Raw genomic sequence first — 19,346 nt, 5'->3', positions numbered from 1 at the left:
TGGAGCAAACACATGAATTATTCTTGCAAGAACAGGGTGATGACGTATATGATCTAATGGCGTGTTCTCTGATTGAGGTTCTTCTATGTATTTCATATACTACTGATCTCACCGAACGCCCACACATAACCACCACCCCCCCTCCCTCCCTCCCTTTATTTAAGCACTGCTTCATGGAACACTTATGCTATTTATAGAGGCTTTAAACGGCCCACACCTTCAGATGTGGATATGTTCTGCTTTTGCACAGAACAGAGCGAGGTGTGAGACACCCCCTGCATCACAAATATATAAATGCAATCACAGTCTGCTTCGGTTTTCAAAGGGCATATAGGCAGAAGGTGAGTGGTTAGTGACGTTCAAGTGAAATCATCAGGTTGGTTTCAAATGGTGTACAAATAATGAAAATTACAATTAAAGAGACTTTCTAAAAGTCCCATTCATTCTGATTGGTCAATCTCCAACAATATTTTCTCAAATCACTCTGTCTTTTATTCTCACATAATTAACTTTTTTTAAATCAACATGTCATATCCATTTACTTGTCAAGCAGACATTCAATCTCCCATAAGCAATTTTCCCATATATATAATTGAATTAAAAATTTGAATACTTTTTCGACTTCCTGTTTCTTCTTCTGACCATCTCGCTATCCCTTAACCATCATTCATGAGCTTCTTTCTCGTTCTCTGTTACTCCGTTCTATCCAGATGTAGCATTCTGCCAGCTCTTCTTCAAACTCGTAATTTTGCAATTACGACTGAGGAGGCAAAAGAGGCTCTCCTAAGCAGCTGGTTCACCATCAAGCTGACAGCAAGTGGAAATCCTCTTTTATTATTTACTCACTGTTTTCCACACACTGATGATTAAGGAAGAACCAGATCACAGCTGTGCTGGTGTTCCATAAGGGTCTTCAACACTCCTCAGATCATCTATTTCTCTTTTTCTCCATTGAACACATACACAAAAAGTCACATTAAAAAGGCTTGCAAAAGGATTTCCTATATTTTCTAAGCACTACAATTTCAAGTTCATCGGATAATAATGAATAGAATTATGAATAGGAAATAAATCTGAAATAATCATGGATACTATTTCCCTTGAAGTACACAATGACATCTGAATTAATCATGGATCTGCAAAAGAAAAGACCTTAAAGTACGGTCACATTTACCATTGTTCTGGGAATTTTCAAATGTAAAATCTTACTGTTTCAATATTATTGACAATGGACATTATTGATAATGGACCTTTTTTGCCAGCAGCATTTTGCCGAAATCTAGCTTTTGCCACTGCAGCCTTCAGCACGCCACAGGTTACTACAATGTGGACTAGTCTGTAATTACTGCACTAGACTAGAGGATGGTGAACATACTGAAAGAAACAGTATATATATATTTTTTTGTTCATGGTTAGTTGCATTTTATTATTTGCATAAGAACAGACACATGGCGCAAGTTGAAAGCCACTGCTGTAAAGGCTCATTCTGAACCATGAACTAGTGTTTTTTAAAGGAACAGTTCACCAAAAAACATCAAACCCTATACTCATCTCAAAGTTCAAACCATGCCTTTTTGTAACTTAAACTACTTAAAAGGGAGTAATCTAGCTAAATGTCCAGCTGCTCTATCTATTTAACAAAAGTGGATGAGAACTTATAACTGTTATAAATGGTTAGTTCACTCAAAACATTTAATTCGGTCATCATTAACTCACCCTCGTTCCAAACCCATAAGACTTTCATTCATCTTTGGAACACACAGGAAGATATTTCAATAATATCTGAGCCAGTTCTGTCCCTTCATTGACAGCTCTGCAACTGATTTGACGCTTAATAAAGAGATCGTAAAAACTAGTCCATATGAATTGAGCGGATTAGACAAAATTTTCTGAAGAGAAACGATCGCTTTATATGATGAATAGATTGAATTTAGGCTTTTATTCACATTTAAAAACGTATCAGTGAACGTAAACAGAAGCTCAATAGAACCTGCTTGACATGCTAGAACAAACCTCATTGGTTTGTTCAAAAAGCTGCGTAACACGAGAACGAACCTCATTGCTTCCGTTTACCACAACTGATGTGTGCGTTGATGAATGTTTATATCTGAATAAAAGCTTAAATGTAATCTGTTCAGTGTATAAAGCTATCGCGTCTCTTCAGAAAATTTGGACTAAACCACTCAATTCATATGGATAATTTGTACGATCTGTCAATGTCCTACTGGGCAATGAAGGGACAAAAAGCTCTCAAATTTTATTCAAAATATCTTCGTTTGTGATCCGAAGATGAACGAAAGTCTTACGGTTTGGAACGACATGAGGGTTTTTGGGTGAACTAACACTTTAAGATAAAAAAAATATATATATGAAAAAGTACCATAAATGTTTAGTGCTATATTCTTTAAATCATTAGGAGAAAAGCTTGCTCTTCACGTGCATTCACAATGCACACCAAAAGGAGAAGAAACTGCAAAACCTACATTGACGTATAGTTCCCACACTGTTCTAACAGCTTAGGCATAACCTAGAGTAGACACAAACAGTAGAGACCCTCAGGTTTCAGCATGTCGGAGCATGACCTTGCAGAAGAATTCCCTTTCTCCCTCAGCTCCAATGGGGTCCGAACATTCCTGATACAGTCAGCGCTGCTCTCACAAATCAATGGAGGGTTTCAACAGGTTTAGAGGAGATGTGAATAGATTTGAGAACGTGACTTGAAAGAAAAAAAAAGAGCAAAGAACAGAGGGAGATAGAGCAAAAAAGTGGCTAAAGTCATCATACACTCATCTGTGCACCTGTAATTAGAGCTAGTGCTGAAGCCTGCGGTGGAAAAAATGGAGAAGCGCTGTGCAGCACCGCAGAGAGTGCCATTGACCTGCCGTGACCGGTAATTGCAGTCGCCTTAAAGAACATTCAGTGCCTTTAGTGTGTAAGAATTAAAATCACTTTTCAAGTGGAATCTAGACTCATACAGTGAAGAAAACTGCTATCCAATGGTCTTCAGGTACAAATTCCAATGTTAGAATACGAGCCAAAACTTCACACTTCCATGTGATTCTGCCTGTGCAACAAAAAGCTGTCTCTTATAATTTCATATGAGAAATGCCACACTTGGTCATACTCCAAAGGCGACCCTCATAAATTTGGTAATTAGACACAAGTGACGAACAGGAAGCAATAACTTTTCCAGTGAGGATTACAGACGCTTCCATTCTGGACAGTTATGCAGGTAGAATCCCCTTAAAACCAGCTATAGATTTACTGTGAAAGAGGATATGAAATGTAACTAACTCCTAATCTAAACTGAATCTAATTTAAGATTTTAATTTAACAGAGGTATGTAGTTATCGGAGACTGCTTATATGCCTGATCATGTATTTTACCAGTGTCCAAATTTAATTTATTAAATGTCTCATTAATAAATTGCAATTATACGGTCAAAATGCTTTGAATGATACCATCATATCTACACTGTGAAAATGAAAAGATAATTGAGGCACCATATTGAGGTTCCTAATATCACGCTAGTGGAAACCCCTGGAAAACCTCAAGGCGTCTTTTCAAAATAGATCTTGTGAGCTCCTGTAAGACTCTAAACACTGTCAACAAGTCCTCTAGAAACACCATTAGAAGGACAATATTTGAGATGCGTCAAATATGCAATACTCAAGGTCCTTGACAAGACTTTACTGTTTCACTTTACACTTCCAAAGATGTTTCAAAATATACAATGAATAGTAAATTCCTACCTTGACACTGAAATCCTTGTTTCCCAAAACCCCTGAAAGATAAAAGCAATGGTTAATTGAAAAAAATATTAAAACCAAAAATATTAGAACTGACTAAATCACTTTATGAGACTGTTGTCTCATGTAGTATGACTCATTTCATATTTCTTGTACTATATCAACTATTTCTTGCACTTACAATCAAGTCGTATTTTCCCATTCCCATTTTAATTTTACTTAGCACTTTACATCCTTTATTGAGGGAAAACAATAAAGCTTTGGCTCAAACCAAGCGGGCTCCTACCGATCAACATTTTGGACATTTCAGGCATATTCTGAGTCAGCGGAGCCCTAAAACAATGCATAAATGAGTGTTGTTAAGGTAGACCGTACAATATGTCTTGAGACATAGTGTACAGTGTTACACCTGAGCTGCAACAGTAACAGGTCCACCTCTATGGAAAGCCATTTTAATATTCCTTAAATATTAATACTTAAATGATAACAAATATAAACAATTGTTATATATTTTTTATTTGTTATTCATTGATTAGACAATAATGTGATTCCCATTGCATTTTCACTATAACATTTCTAATCTTACTAATAAGAGATTTCATTAACCTATAAAGGAGCCAGCCATTGCATAGCCTAACAAGAAATGTTAAGACATATAGACTAGTGCCTTGTTTACAGACACTAGTATTAAAAAAGTGTAGAAAAAAAATAGTAACCATGATGTGAATAGTTACTACTAAGGTGTGAGTAATTGGCCTACTAGTATCTAATGAAAAAGTACATAATGCAGTTGCTTGAAAAATTGTAAAGGCTACTAGTCACTACTGGATAGCTTACAAGTAATATATATTTAAAAAACGAAATAACATAAGAACTAACGACACAAAACACTAGTTATAATAAATTAATGTTAAAGCAGCTTGCCATACACTTCAGTAGGGAATGAACTGTAGTTTTAGAGCACCCAAACTCTCTTACCAGATAAAGTCCGTGCAGTGGCTGCAGAAAGTAGGCTGCTTGAAGAAGCGAGCGATAAACTTGTGGTCCTTGACTTCGTGAACGTTCTTCTGTCTCAGAGCACCTTGCCGGGCAAAGCCTCTCATGGGTGCGCTGCTCTCCTCTCCATCGCTGTTCGACTGTGCCGGTTCTGCCATTCTCAACCGGGGGAAAGTTAGCGCGAGCCTGTATACCGGAGTTAGTTGAGCGGAGTGTGTGTATAATGCGGACCTTCAGACTGCGATGAACTCTCAGGCTCGATGCTTTGCGTCCTTCTCCGCCCAAGTGCTCTCCTTACACCCCGGTACACGCAAACACACACAAACTGACGCGCAGGCACCAGACTCCTCCCACCCTCCCACTCATTTACCTTTGGCAAGCTGAGCTGATTGATAGAGATTCTGTCAAACCTCTCTCATTTACATGAAAGCGATCAAAAGCATAATGAGGAAGAGACAATAGGAAACGTTTACGAGTAGATTACGAAACATGAGGCTCATGAAAATTAGTATTGCAAGAAATATGTCACCCATGAAGCCTGTCACACTGCCTTGATGATAGCTAATGTACATTTGCGTTAAAACACCAATTCTATGTGATAAAACTTAAAGGTGCACTCAGTATTATTTTTTTTCTAATAAAAAGTTTTACACAAAATAGCATTTCAGATTAATGTTATTAAATCACATCCAGCCATATGAGATAAAGACTAGACTGTAGTTGAAAAAAAGAGTTTATTCTGAAGGAGCGGTTCGCCCTCTCATGGGCACTGACATGACATCACATGACCTGCAGTAGGCTAGCCTACAAAATGCACCGATTCAGTGTTTCAATTAAAATGAATGTCCATTACATTAATTTGTTTAGTATGAGACTGAGAGGAACAAAAAGAAAAAGAAAATAAGATACACTGTGTGAGGGCACAGAAACAAAGTAAATAATAATAATATGCAGATAAGTTTTAGCCTATTTCACAACCACAGTCTGCTTCGGTTTTCAAAGGGCATATAGGCAGAAGGTGATTGGTTAGTGACGTTCAAGTGAAATCATCTAGTGAGGTTTTGGCTACTTTATAAAAGTCTGAGCCATTCTGATTGGTCAATCTCCAACAATATTTTCTCAAATCACTTTTATTTTCACATAACACAATAAAAAATAAAAAATAAATCAACATTTCATATCCATTTACTTGTCAAGCAGACATTACATTTCCCATAAGCAATTTTCCCATATTACATTCAATTCAAAATTTGAATACTTTTTCAACTTCCTGTTTCTTCTTCTGACCATCTCGCGATCTGTGGTTAAATTGGGATAAATATGTGCCAGTTAATAATAAAAACTGACTGAGTGCACCTTAAAAATATGACAAACTAAAGAATAACTATTTTATACAGAAGTAACCACCATGCAATATGGGATTTTCAACGGCTGATCGATTCTTGCATTTCATGATATACTATAGGCCTATACCATCATGAAAATGTCTCTCATTAGCACAGATGAATCTGTGATGACTTTAACATAAAGTAGGCAAAACTACTGGAAACATACCCCATAAAGATAGGCAATTTGTTTTATAAACACTTTTTGTTATACTGGTTGAAACTCTCTTCACATCCTGGCCTAAATATTAAAACATGTACATCTTCTGTGGAAGTCACAGGACCAAAAAATGTTCGTCCAATCATTGTATTCGGTCCGAATGCAATGATACGATGTCTTTCCTGCCTGTCAACAAACGTATTTGCACACCTCCGCAAATCCTGCTCGCGCAGACATCACACGTCATCAGCGGGTTATGTAAGGCCATGCAGTTGTAGACAGAGAGTCACTGAGCGCCGCAAACAAACAGCAGCCACCTTTTACAGTTCCTCCTGAACCAAAATAACGAGCTTATGCTGCGTTCACGCCATATCGTAACCACAAGATGGCAACCTGAGATGTTCAAGCTCTCAGACTCGGATTTATGCGTTTCTTTGTCAACACTGTCAACGTCGAAATTAATCAGTCAGGTGGTACAAGTAAGATTTCTGTAAGTTGTTTACGTTCATTGTTATTGTAATGTTATGTGCACACATGGTAATTCAATTGTCTCGTTCATGCGTTTTGAAGGAGGCATGGCTTTGGAGACACTTTGAAGGAAGCTCAAAGGCAAAGCTAGCTTGCTATTGCTAGCCTGTCCAAAATCGCCTACCCAACCTTTTAAGAAACCTATAAATGATAATACTCTTACAATTATATCAAAGTATTTTCCTGAGAGGTTCAGAAGCAACAGGCTGCAGTTTCTCTGATCTCCCTAAAGTCTGAAGCTGCACGGATAGCCAAGTTATTTCGGTGGCTGCTCACATAGGTCTAAATTGACGTCTATATTGTTACATAAATTTTCATGTTGTGTCCCAGCTGACTCTTTTCAGCAGAGTTGTTTCATTCCTTTTCTGTGACGCACTAACAAGTAGGAGGCAAGGACAACCAGCGGCTGAGAGTACAATGGCACCATGCACTTACCGAGAGAGACTGAGTGAACTTTAGCAGGGAGCTTAAACTTCTTGTGCTGATTGTCATATGCCTGTATCATATTGTGTGATTCATGCTTGTTGCTGAACTGCTATTCTCCAGGGCTGCAACAGTCCGTTCTATTGGTAGGCTAATCAATTGTTTCAAAGACGAAACGAGTATTCTGACGTTTAACCCTTAAATGCCTGAATGATTCACCAATCATTAAATCTTTAGTGACCGGGATCTATATCTAACACGGATTGATCTCTACCTGTCATGATAATATAAAACTCTCCTGATATTAGAGTAACAAGTACAGGAGAATAAAATAAAGCATATTTGTGTTAGCTTTTGGAGCTCGGAAGGGTTCAGTGTAAGCAGATGTTTTATACCATCATCACTGTCCGTGTCAGAGCTAATTTCCCAGTACTTTCAGCATCTGTCTCATATGTGTGATCTCAAACATATTATAAAACTATCAATTTCTACATCTTCAAAATATTTTAATCAATGCCAGCTTCTTCACCAGATCCACCATCAAGTAACAGTGACACTAATATTTAATTGCGTTCAGTACTCGCTCTGCAGTTAATCGCGGAGCCATTTGAAGTTTTGCTGATGATCTGTTTCTTTAGTTTTGTTTATTGCCTGCGGTAACTATGAGTAAAACATCACTTCATCATTGTGTATCAGACATTGCCACCTTGTGAAATAAAGGTGAATTGCACTTATTCAGTCATTAAAGGGCACCTATTATGACATTTAAAATGTTCCTAATGTTGTTGTGGTAGTCCCCAACAACAGTTTTACATGCATGCAATGACAAAAAAACACTTTTGTTGTCGTATAATATGCATTTATTTTTACCTGATTTGCTCACCGACTCCCAAATGATTCGTTCAACGACTCGTTTTTCCAAACCCCTCCTCTGCGCGACGCTAATCTGCGTTGATTGGTCAGATGACCCAGCAGTGTTTACAGAGATAATACTTATTTTTAACACCGAGTACAATGATGCTTTTATCAATTAAATTGTGTTATAATAATGATTATAGTACACTGCCTTATAGTTTGTAGTAAAAAACGAAAAATAAGATAAATAATTTAATGTTATGTTAGAGAGCATAGCCCAGAGTTCATATTGTAAAAGCACAATCAGTCTTTGTTTGCATTAGCCCGATGCATAAACATAACGTTTTTACACAAAAAAAATGCAGTTACGTTACTACGAGGTATTACTCTATTCTTTAGACAACTCCGAAAACAACGACAAACACTTCACATATCTCAATACAATTGTCATTGAAGACCTAGAAGCTAAACGGTGCTTACACAACAAACAAAATAATAATTAAGCATTCTACATAAAATATAAAAGCAAAAATTATTAATAACACTTACAGGTTGTGATACGGAGGAGGAAGCTGATGCAAATACACTTGGAACTGAACCTTCCTTCAATATCAGCCGGCTCGCGAATCCAAGTTTGATTGCATTTAAGTTGGTAAAGCAATCGTCTTCAAAATGGCGCGAAAAAAGCACAAGGCTCGGACTATACTTCTGTGGTATAGTGAATTGTAGCCACTTAGTCTTCAAATGCTCCTCCTTGGGAAGATGAAAAAAGTTGGCTTTTGAGTCGCACTTCAGAACACAGCGTCTCGTCGCCCTGATGTTTTCCCTGCTGGCCTTGGAGCGCAATAAGTGGGCGTATCGTATTCAAATAACTTGACAAGTTGACGTCATCTAGTCAGAGAAAAAGCTTCGGTCTTCTAATGATTCATAAAAATGACTCCGAGTCGACTCTTACTTTTGAAAGACAATAACTTTATATACGGTGCACTTTCATATTTCAAACTTTGCAGGATGTTTTTGTTCACTTAGATCTATGTTACACACTACATGAAAGGTAAATTTCAAAATTCCATAATAGGTGCCCTTTAAAGCTACACTTGGTTTTTTAAGTATATTCTTAGCAAAAACCACTTTGTTCTTTCAAAATGATATGTGCTAATAATTGTATAATTACTTCTACCAACTAATCAAGTATTCTTGTAAGCGTAGAATCTGCCATTTTTAATACATACGGCCTGGGTGAGCTGCTCGAATGGCGGAAGCCATGTTGTGCCTCCATCTTGAAAATACATTAGCCAAAGAGGGACATACCTGGAAATTCAAGCTCCGCCTTTCGCGTTTTTACAATCAGTGGCACCGTGACGAATGCGAGGGGGAGATTACTCGCGACTGCCGGCAGATTTGAAATAATACGGCCACAGTAGGAGTTAAAACGCCCTCGGAATGGGAGGGGCTAGAAAGTAATATTCAGTTGGTAGTCATATACAATTTCACCGCTAGATGGGAATAATTTCTACACAGTGTAGCTTTAAAGATTCAATTACTGTTGTGCATAAAATATATTACACTGCTACACATGGGTCGTTAGCGACCCTATACAATTTTTACAAAAAATAAATGAGAAAACTTTTATAATTGAATTATTTTTTTCTTGTTATATTGTTTATAATGAATTGAGGAATACTAAGAAGGTTGATGTCTAACTTTAAAAAAATGAATGAGGAGGAGGGTAGTGAAGGACGTCCCAGGTCACTAAAGACCGGAGGTATGCGTTTAAGGGTTAATTATGCACACGCACACCATAAGCACATCACATAATAGTGTCTGTGCTTCTATCTATAGAACACGCATACACATTAACTGGGAAATACAGCTTTTGCGTTTTTAGCGGAACAAAATTAAAGTAGTCAGATTTTTATTCCTGAATTATAAATATTTTATATATACATACAAATATTTCATATAGGCCTATAGCATATAAGTAGGCTACCGTGTCTTGCTTAAAGGATTAGTTCACTTTTAAAGTGAAAATTCTGTCATCATATACTCACCCTTAAGTTGTTTCAAACCTGTATGAATTTCTTTCCTCTGCTGAACACAAAGGAAGATATTTAGAAGAATGTCAGTAACCAAACAGTTTTTGGTTCCCATTGACTTCCATAGTAGGAAAAAAATATACTATGGAAGTCAATGGGAACCAAAAACTGTTTGGTTACTGACATTCTTCTAAATATCTTCCTTTGTGTTCAGCAGAGGAAAGAAATTCATACAGGTTTGAAACAACTTAAGGGTGAGTATATGATGACAGAATTTTAATTTTAAAAGTGAACTAATCCTTTAAAGTCCGCATGAAATCAAAATTGCTTTTTTTTTACTTGCTAGTGTGCTCAAACAATGACATAATTAGCATTAGCAATATATAAGCATTCAAAACTTACAGTCTCTCAATTCCGCCATTTTGATGACATCATTCTGCACTTCAGCTTCTCATCAGATTTTCTGTCCAATCAAATGCTCTCTAGAATCTAAAGCATCCCACCCCTTACATTATAGAGACAATATCAGACCATATGCGCGAGTCGGTGCAGACCACAGAACGTATCGGACCCAACTGAATTTAAAGCGAAATGGAGGAGATTTGGAGGTGAAACGGTTAGAGGTCAGGAGGAAACTGTGGCTTTAGCGAGCTCAACGGCTCTGGCCAAGCTCTGATATAAACAAAAAAGCTATTGGCTATTTAAAAAGGGTTCAATGTGTCCCGCCCTGTCTTCCTGTTTCGGTGGAAATTACGTCAACAAATTGAATAATGCTGCACATTGATCAGTGGGCCTTTAATTTTTTGTTGTTGTTAATTTAAAAAAAAACACATGATTAAAATGGATATAAAGGATTAAAGAAAAATAAATAAGAACGCTTAAGAATTTCTAAGTCTAATTATGAATATGAAGTAATCAATTTGATCAATTTGCACATAATAATTTATGTTAAAATATGCACACATTTACTTATTCATATTGTGTCGAAAACGCAAAACATTTGAATGAAACGAGAATGTTAAATCCAATAAATAATTGTGTAGTAGGCAGTTTTAGACACAACACATTTGCTACTTGGCCATGTCGTTTCTCATCACCATTTACAACACTACAGGAATAGTTCAACCAGATATACACACATCACATCTCTTGAAGCCTGTATATGACTTTCATCTGTGGAACATAAAAGGAGATTTTTATATCAGACTGTCCCAATTCATTTTTATTGCATGAAAGAACAGTGTGGACATTATTCAAAACATATTTTAGATAAAATAAGAAAAAAATAATGGAGTTTAAAACAACATATAAGGATCAGGATGCGTAAATTATGACATTTTCATTCATTTTTGAGTGAACTTTTCAAACCATCTTCAGGTTAATTGTGGATTTTACTTATTTTGCTTTAAATGTGTAAAAAGTGATGTTGCAAAATTCATCTCTCTTGCAGATAAGATTGCTTTTTTTAGCTTCTAGAGCTGTTGTGAAGTTTTGTGTGGTGAAGACCACGTTAAATGTTCTCTTAAGTTGACACTGTCTTTTCCTGTGTTAAAGTAGTCAGAGAAAACCGTTAAATGCACAGCAGCGTGTGAGAAGGACAGAAATGCAACCTAGAACTGCGTAGTTTAATGGTGGTACGGGAGATATAGTGTGAAGGTCACAGTCAGAGATCACCTGTGAGTAGTGATGCCCACAAGCTAACAGCATCCAGAGTTTACCTGCTCTGCGCCCACCATGCATTCCGCTGGCAGTCGCCCACGCACACACACCATACCTGCTACATGCACTGAAATCCTGCGGTTTGCAATCTTCTTTGTGAGTTTGGGCATTATGTGAAAGAAGCTCTTCAAGACTGGAACCTCAGACACCTATTGATGTCGGGTTTTTTGTAAAAAAATGAATTTGATTTTCAAGCACATCCATCGTTGCAAAATCTTCTCTTTTTTGTCAGCAGAGCAAGCTTCAGCAAGATAAAATACTGCCATCTACTGTTGGAATATATGTGTTGAACATACGCTCCTAAAGGTATTAGTGCACTTGAAAATGTATAAGAAGTATATATTTTTACTCACCCTACCGTTGTTCCAAACCTGAATGCGTTTTTAGAACATTAAAGAAGATAGTTTGAGAAGTGTCTCAGCGTTTTTATTTTTATTGAACAAATATAACAGCAAATACATAGCTAGTTACAGAACAGAATTAAACAACAATATAATTATAACCAGTAGACAAAAGCTAGTAAAAACAAGTAAAGTAAAAAGCAAGTACAATAAACAGACAAAACATAATAATAAATAAATAAAATAAATTAAGGCCAGGGGTAACATAATTTAAAATGAATTCAAGAGAGAGAAATCATTTGAGTCTCTTTTTGTTTTCATTACTAAAAAAAAACATAAATATTATATTTTGTGCACAATGTAACGGACTTTAAAGCTTTGGCATTGTTGGAAGAAGAGATATATCCCAAATAACATTTTAGGTCTTTGCAAAATATAATAAAAAAAGGTTTTGTCTCAGTGTTAGTATGTTTTGTTTACACAGTGAAAGTCAGTCGTCACCTAAATTGTTCTTCCTTTTATGTTCCACAGAAGAAAGTCATACACGTTTGGAACGATGATGAGGGTGAGTAAATGATGAAAATGTCTTGAGTTAACTTCACAGTTTAAATTATTCTATTTGTGATTTCCCTACACTAGAAAATTACAGCACTTTGCGTAATCCACACAGAGATGAAAATGATATATTCAGGTCTATTGTTCCTAAAAATGTATTGTAACCTTATAGTGTCTGATCTCTGCCTCTCTGTAATGCTTTGGTGTTTAAAGGAATAATAGGAGAGTGCGAGTCTTTTTTTCCCTATGGTTGCTATGGAGATGCCTTTACATAATGATAAATATAGGTTGATCACATCCTTTATTACACTTGGGGTTTTTGTTCTGCTAGATGAAGAGCACACGCACAAAATCTCCCAAGAACAAGGCAGTTTGGAATTTTCTCTCGTCTCTGCAGATCATTAACGTCTAAACGGTTTTATGGTCAGCATTTTCTAATGTATGGATGCAGCTTTCAACCCTAATCAAACACACCTGAGGCAACCAATTAAGGTCTTCAGGATCACTTGAAAATTAAAGGGAGCTGTGTTTGGTTAGGGTTGGAGATGGACTGTGCAGGACAGTCGATCCAACGCATTCTCATCCTTGGGCGTCATATACTGACGCTTTTGACAAATCGTCTACATCCAACGCACATGGCACCCTTTAGCGTCAATATGAGACGCAGAGAGCTTTGTTCGGTTAGGTTTCGGTTAGGTTTGTTGGTTGGGTTTAGGTCTGGGGTAGGGTTAGGTTTAGACCACTAGGAGGCGCCTTCTGGCCCATATCTATCTGCGTCTCATATTGACGCTAAAGGGTGCCATGTGCGTTGGATGTAGACGATTTGTCAAAAGCGTCAGTATATGACGCCTTGGGATGAGATGGATTGGGCACCCCTGATTTCAAAAAAAGTCAAAATATAAAAGCTGAACCCAAAATCAGACAATATATAAATATGTCTTGAGCAGACATGTGCCTATTTACTGAATAAAAAAAATTACCGCTTTTAAATGGATTTTGCTTAAAGGGAGGGGGGTCAAGTTAGAAGAGTTTAAAATTAGATTTTGATTTCAATTTACAACAATTTCTAACATGTTTGCTTTGTACATCAATTACAATTATTCCTAAATTCCACAATTATAAATGTTATATGCAACATGGAAAATATATAGCAGAGGTTGAAATGCTGTGAATTACCTTACACACAATTTAACCAGAGACCTGAACCAGTATTCCGCTTTTAAATATTAAAATCAAAGCTATAATAATAAAAAATTTAAGTGGCTTTAAAACAAAGAACAACCCATTGCCAAAACCATAAACCAGCAGACAAGACAAAAAGAGCAGATGTTTAAAACAGACATAGAAATCATTTTATTTAGGGAATGCCTTCCAACAATACAAAACACAATAATCCAGAGGCTTAAAGTAACACCATTCCATTAAGATACAACAGAACAATGTCCCTCTGCTCTGAGTGGTCAATCATGATGTGTTAAAATAGCTTTATTTTAAGTCAAAGAAAAAAAAAGAAAAGAAAAAAAAGAGGGAGAGAGAAACTAGGTCGAGAAAAAAACAAAAACTACAACCCACAGACTACTCAACCAAACTATGAAAGGATGAAAAAAAGATATACCATAAAATAACTGTGCCACAGGTAGATAAAACATGTTAAGCGACAGCACAATAACCTTTTAATTCTGCTTTTTGCAACCATTTGGTGACTCTAGGATGCAAGCATTACATTTTATTCAACCAAGTTACTTCCACTTTAGAATGATAAAATCAGCTTTTGTAATGGCCAAGAAGCTCTAAAGTACTGAAGTGGGCTTGTCCCATGTGGGTCAGCGTGTCTGATCAAGTTAAAGGGTGGAAAGCCAATTAAGATTCTTCTGTCCTTACAAAACATTTAATTGTAGAATATTATGGGGTGGGGGGGTTTGGGAAAAAGCAAAAATGTTCACTGTTCTCACTCACTGTACTGGCAGGTCATATGATTAAATGACACATCCTAAAGGACATAATGACTCTACACAGAGTGAAGTGAGACTTGTAGATTAAGGGGGTGGGGTTATTGGGTCTGGGTGGGCTGCCGCTCCTCAGGGGTGTTGTCTGAGGCCTGGGGTTCGGCTGGGGGTCCGGAGCTGCTCTCAGACGGAGCGGTGCTGTCGCTGGTGCCCTCATCTGTAGCACCCTCTGCAGGCTCAGGCTGGGCTGGTTTCTCTACCTCTGCAGCTGGGGTGCCTTGCTCGGCCTCCTGAGATACTTCAGAAGCTTCAGCCAGAGTCTCTGCAGGATGGACACCACAAGGTCAGTCAAACATCGTTTATTCTACTATTTGTGTTCAATATTCAAAGTAAGAGAAAAGAATGGTTCAGGTCTGACCCGTCTCCATTGGGGTGGGCTTGTCTTCTCCATCCTTGGTCTCGCTAGTGGGGGTTTGTTCTGTGTTGGCATTGGCCTGGACCCCAGCTGGCTGTTGCTCTTCTTGAGCAGCTCTCTCCACCTGCTCTGCTGCTTCCCGCTCTCTCTCCTCCGCCCTCCGGCGAGCCGCCTCCTCTGCAGCCGCCATTTCAGCTGCCAGCTTCTCCATGTCCACCTCCACTTTCAGACTACACAGCTAAAAAAGCAAACAAACCACTGTCAATCACTGACAGTGCATCTGGCATTTGAGCTCAGGCTAAACAGAAGGGCTATTAGTTCACAGATCAAACTGAATTTCACACCCGTTTGAGCTCGTTATTGAAGGAGTCTGTGCTCTCCAGGAACCTCCTCTTCTTATCCTGATGTCGGTCCTCGATTTGAAGCAGCTCTGCTTCAAGCTTCCTCTGTTGAAAAACAAACAAAATAAAACCAGGAACAATGATTAAACCAGGTGCATACCATAAAACTTCAAATAATAGCCCGGGCTTTTATTTTCCCAAATCGCCGAACTGCACCGGCTTGTATTTGAGACAGGCCTTTATTTTAGTGTTGAGATGTTGTTCAGGCCTACAGATAACGATCAAAATAGCATAGGTTGAGAGACGGAAAGCATGACAGTAGGAGGTTACCACATTATATTAACTGATTTGTTAAACGCATTCGAATTATAAATAAAAGGTAAAGTAAGAATTAGCCTACTATATTACCGTATGTCTAAAGGGGGTCGCACACCGGACGAGAAGCGCCACGCCGCGTCTGACAACTCAAGGTATCGCACACCGGTCGCGCACTTTGTCAGTTTATGGCCAGCAATATTGTTATGTTTAAGGACATTATGGAATTAAGTTCATGTCTGTACTATGTTATGATTGTACTGTACAAATAAATACAATCATTGCCAAGTCTGCAGACTGAACACTATCTCAGAGCGTTCGTTAACTGAATGAATTGAGAATATCACCTGAAAATCCAATAACATCAGCAATTTTCATTCAAGCAGCTGATTTCTGTAAATGAATGTAAAACTAAATGTATATTGCAGCACAGGGTGAAGTCAGTATATACATAAAGACGATTTGAGACAAATAAATGTCAATTTAATATAAAACTATAACCCTTTAGATTATTGGCAGCATAAAAAAAACTAAACGATGTGACAGCCATGGGCTGAACAATACAAGTTACCGGTAATATCTGCGATCTTCAACAAGTTCATTGGCGAACTCCTCCTCGTCGCTCTCCTCCACTTCTCCCTCTCCGACCTCCGCTAACTCTGCCTGCCTTGCGCTAACTGCTCATGCCCAGATGCGCAGGGCTCTCTTGCGTGCGCAATCTGCACAATAGAACTGGCTTAAACAGACAATCTGACGGGTTTTAAAGATTAAATACAACCCGAAACTAAAAAACAGACCAGGCCTCTATTTGAGACCGGCCTTTATTTATCCAAATCTGTAGCCACACCATGCGTGTAAAAGAGACAGGCGTCTATTTGGGACTCGGCTATTATTTGAAGTTTTATGGTAACAGTCTTGCGTTTTATGACTGTGTCTTTAAAGTGCCTAACCTACCTGGTGCACCATAAGCGACTGGACTTGACGTTTGAGCACCTGCATGCGAGCGGTGGTCACCACTGAGCGAACATCAGGCACCACAACCTCACTCAGGATGTCGCTGATGAGCCGGTGGTTCCTCTGGAAACGAGCTGCCGCTGTATGCTTCATGGAGAAACCGTCGTCATAGTCTAAGAGAAATTTCATATTTGGAATCAATCAATACAGAAAATAGAGTGCTTCTTTCTCAAAATGAACAAGTTTCAGAACTTCCTTTTAAACTTTAGGCCCATTTGGATGATAATTATTTCTCAGCAGGACATTTGTAACAAAAAAAAAAAAAAAAAACTCTTGGACTTTGTATGCCAATTAATCCACTAAGAATAAGTCCAGGAAGTTTAAAATAATAATAATAATGTTACATTTATATGGGTACTCAAAGCGCTTTACATGGAAGGGGGAATCTCCTCAACCTCAAGTTTACTTCCCATTATTTAAGCCCCTGGCATTTATGAAGATATATATATATATATATATATATATATATATATATAAATAATAGTAGGTAATTCAGTCTGGAATGTCAAAATGTAGGAGGAAAATTCAACACGTACGGGAGAGAAAAAGCAGTAACATTTTTTAAAAATCAGACTTGAAATAAATCACAGAGATATTTCTGAGAGAAATATGTAGTGTGTGAATGTAGCGTTTTACTAAATGGTATCAGAGGTGCGGTCACTTTTACTGTTGTTCGGCAAATTTTTGTGGGCCAAATACAATAATTTCAAAAGGAATCCATGCAATCATGTGAAAGATTTTCCTAAGCAGATTTTGCCACGGGTTCAAGTTGGTTGTGTTGTTGACCAACAGAAAGCAGCTTGGTTGGTTATATTATATATATATATAAATAAAAGTGACTTCTGTGACTATTGACAATGGACCTTTTTTGCTTATGTGACCACACCATATGCTTAAAAAATATTCTGCAAAGATACCAGAGTTTCAAAAGAGCTGTTGTAGCCAATAGTGAAAATGTAAAGACTTTGAGAAAGCACCCAACAGTCTAAAAACTTTAAATTCAATCCGAGAGGAAACAGTGTCAGCACATTGACATAACTCATTGTATTATGTTTGTGGCATCCAAATGTGATATTAAGACGTCACTCTCACCATCAGGGTCCTCAGCGGGCTGGATGCTCATATAGGGCTCGCCCTTGTCTAGGCGCGATTGTCTCTGCCGGCTCTCTTCTTCTAGAGCAGCTTCAGCACGGTTCTTAGCGTTGACGTATGCCAGGTAGGCTGGAGAGTTGTGGTAGGCTTTCAAAGAGTCATTATACTCAATCTGCAGGGGAAAAACTGCTCAGTGCCTGTAACGATCTCCCAGGAATCGTTTTCAAATCAATCTCAAGTGAGGACAAAAGGCAAGAAACAAACCTTCTCAGCCTCGTATTCATTTAAATAGTCCTGTTTTTCCTCATCAGTGAGGTCTCTCCACATGCCACCGATGATCTTCCCAATCTCCCACAACTTCAGGTCAGGATTAGAGGCTTTAACTTGGTCCCAAACCTATGAAAGACAAGTGTCAGTTCAGAGTCGACAGAACAGTAAGGGTTCCTGGCTGGAGAGGGTTGCATATTTCCAAAAGGATAGAGAAAGAGCACCAATGTTTGTCTACCTTTCTGTCCAAAATTAAAGGACGAATGCAGAGCAGGAGAGAAAAGTAAGAGTAATTGATCTGAACATTATGTATCCATCTATCGATATATCGATTATCGATATATATTTATCGATCTGTTATGTAACCTAACTGCTTTATTTTCATCTTTTTTAAGCACTTTGCTCAAAACAGAAAGGAAATGGAGCAAAGTTTATAGCCTCAAATGAGTAGATGAGAAAAGATGTCAGCTTCCCAGCCTTGTTAAACAGAAGAAAGCAATGAAGCGATGTTGGGGGTCTACCATATGAAGGGGCGGAGTCAGGCCACTGACCACCCCTCAGCCTCTGAGATGATCGCAGAAGCGCTCTCCTCAATTTACAAGCAGTAAAAGCAGACACCGTGGGTGTCTTACCTTCCTGCTTACCTTCCGGCTATACCGCATGTAGGGCATCAGCGGCTTGTCGGGAGGTTTGGGCGGCTTAGGAACGGTGATCCCTGAGGAGTTCTGCGGGAAAGGGAAAGAGGACCACGTGGGCATTAGAGATCATAAAGTGCACACATGGTCATCACAGAAAACATAGAACTTTCATAATGGAGCACTATGGAGAGAGAGAAGGACAGGAGGCAAACAGAAACAATGACAGCGTGAAGCGCTTCGCAAAGGGGGGCGGGAGACGTACCTGGACGACAAACCAAATACAGCACGTTAACATTACGCCGACAAGGCCATGCATTACGCCCTTTTGGACTCAAAGCAACTGTCTTTTACAGCCGAAAATTATTCTGCAGAGGTTTGAATGAAACAAGCCAACAGCTAAAATGCCTCAAGCTTGCTAAAAAGTCGTGCCAAGTTGCAGAGTTTGGCACGGGCATCTAAAGCCATGCAGGCGGACAGCTGTTGGGTCTCGTGCATGAAGTGATAGGATGGCTGACGGGGGAGAGGGGGAACAGTTCTGAGAAGCAATCACTATGAAGTTACAAGTCATACT

General features: G+C 38.3%; 2 protein-coding genes across 6 annotated transcripts in view; both read right to left on the bottom strand.

Annotated features, from left to right (window-relative positions):
• Positions 1-5,086, bottom strand: part of prkcbb (protein kinase C, beta b) — a 144,164-nt gene extending 139,078 nt beyond the window's left edge. For both annotated transcript variants that reach the window (XM_079618958.1, XM_079618957.1), the window contains exons 1-2: positions 4,728-5,086; positions 3,753-3,784 (exon numbers count right to left, since the gene is read on the bottom strand). In XM_079618958.1, the coding sequence (XP_079475084.1) occupies positions 3,753-3,784; positions 4,728-4,903 (208 nt within the window). In that variant the 5' untranslated portion in view covers positions 4,904-5,086. The remainder of the gene's footprint in view (positions 1-3,752; positions 3,785-4,727) is intronic.
• Positions 5,087-14,076: 8,990 nt separating this feature from the next.
• The window catches only part of smarce1 (SWI/SNF related BAF chromatin remodeling complex subunit E1), an 8,299-nt gene continuing 3,029 nt past the window's right edge, over positions 14,077-19,346 (bottom strand). For 2 of the 4 annotated variants that reach the window (XM_079619046.1, XM_079619047.1), the window contains exons 5-11: positions 18,782-18,862; positions 18,135-18,266; positions 17,871-18,042; positions 16,719-16,891; positions 15,453-15,554; positions 15,112-15,346; positions 14,077-15,015 (exon numbers count right to left, since the gene is read on the bottom strand). In XM_079619046.1, coding sequence (XP_079475172.1) covers positions 14,798-15,015; positions 15,112-15,346; positions 15,453-15,554; positions 16,719-16,891; positions 17,871-18,042; positions 18,135-18,266; positions 18,782-18,862 — 1,113 coding nt within the window. In that variant the 3' untranslated portion in view covers positions 14,077-14,797. Of the gene's footprint in view, positions 15,016-15,111; positions 15,347-15,452; positions 15,555-16,718; positions 16,892-17,870; positions 18,043-18,134; positions 18,267-18,769; positions 18,863-19,346 lie in introns of all 4 variants that reach the window. The other 2 variants (XM_079619044.1, XM_079619045.1) reach the window with 1 other exon arrangement.

The sequence above is a fragment of the Phoxinus phoxinus genome (assembly GCF_949152265.1).
Source record: "Phoxinus phoxinus genome assembly, chromosome: 1".
Lineage (NCBI taxonomy): Eukaryota > Metazoa > Chordata > Actinopteri > Cypriniformes > Leuciscidae > Phoxinus > Phoxinus phoxinus.
Note: the sequence above shows the minus strand (reverse complement) of the source record. Positions and strands in the feature narration are given on the sequence as shown.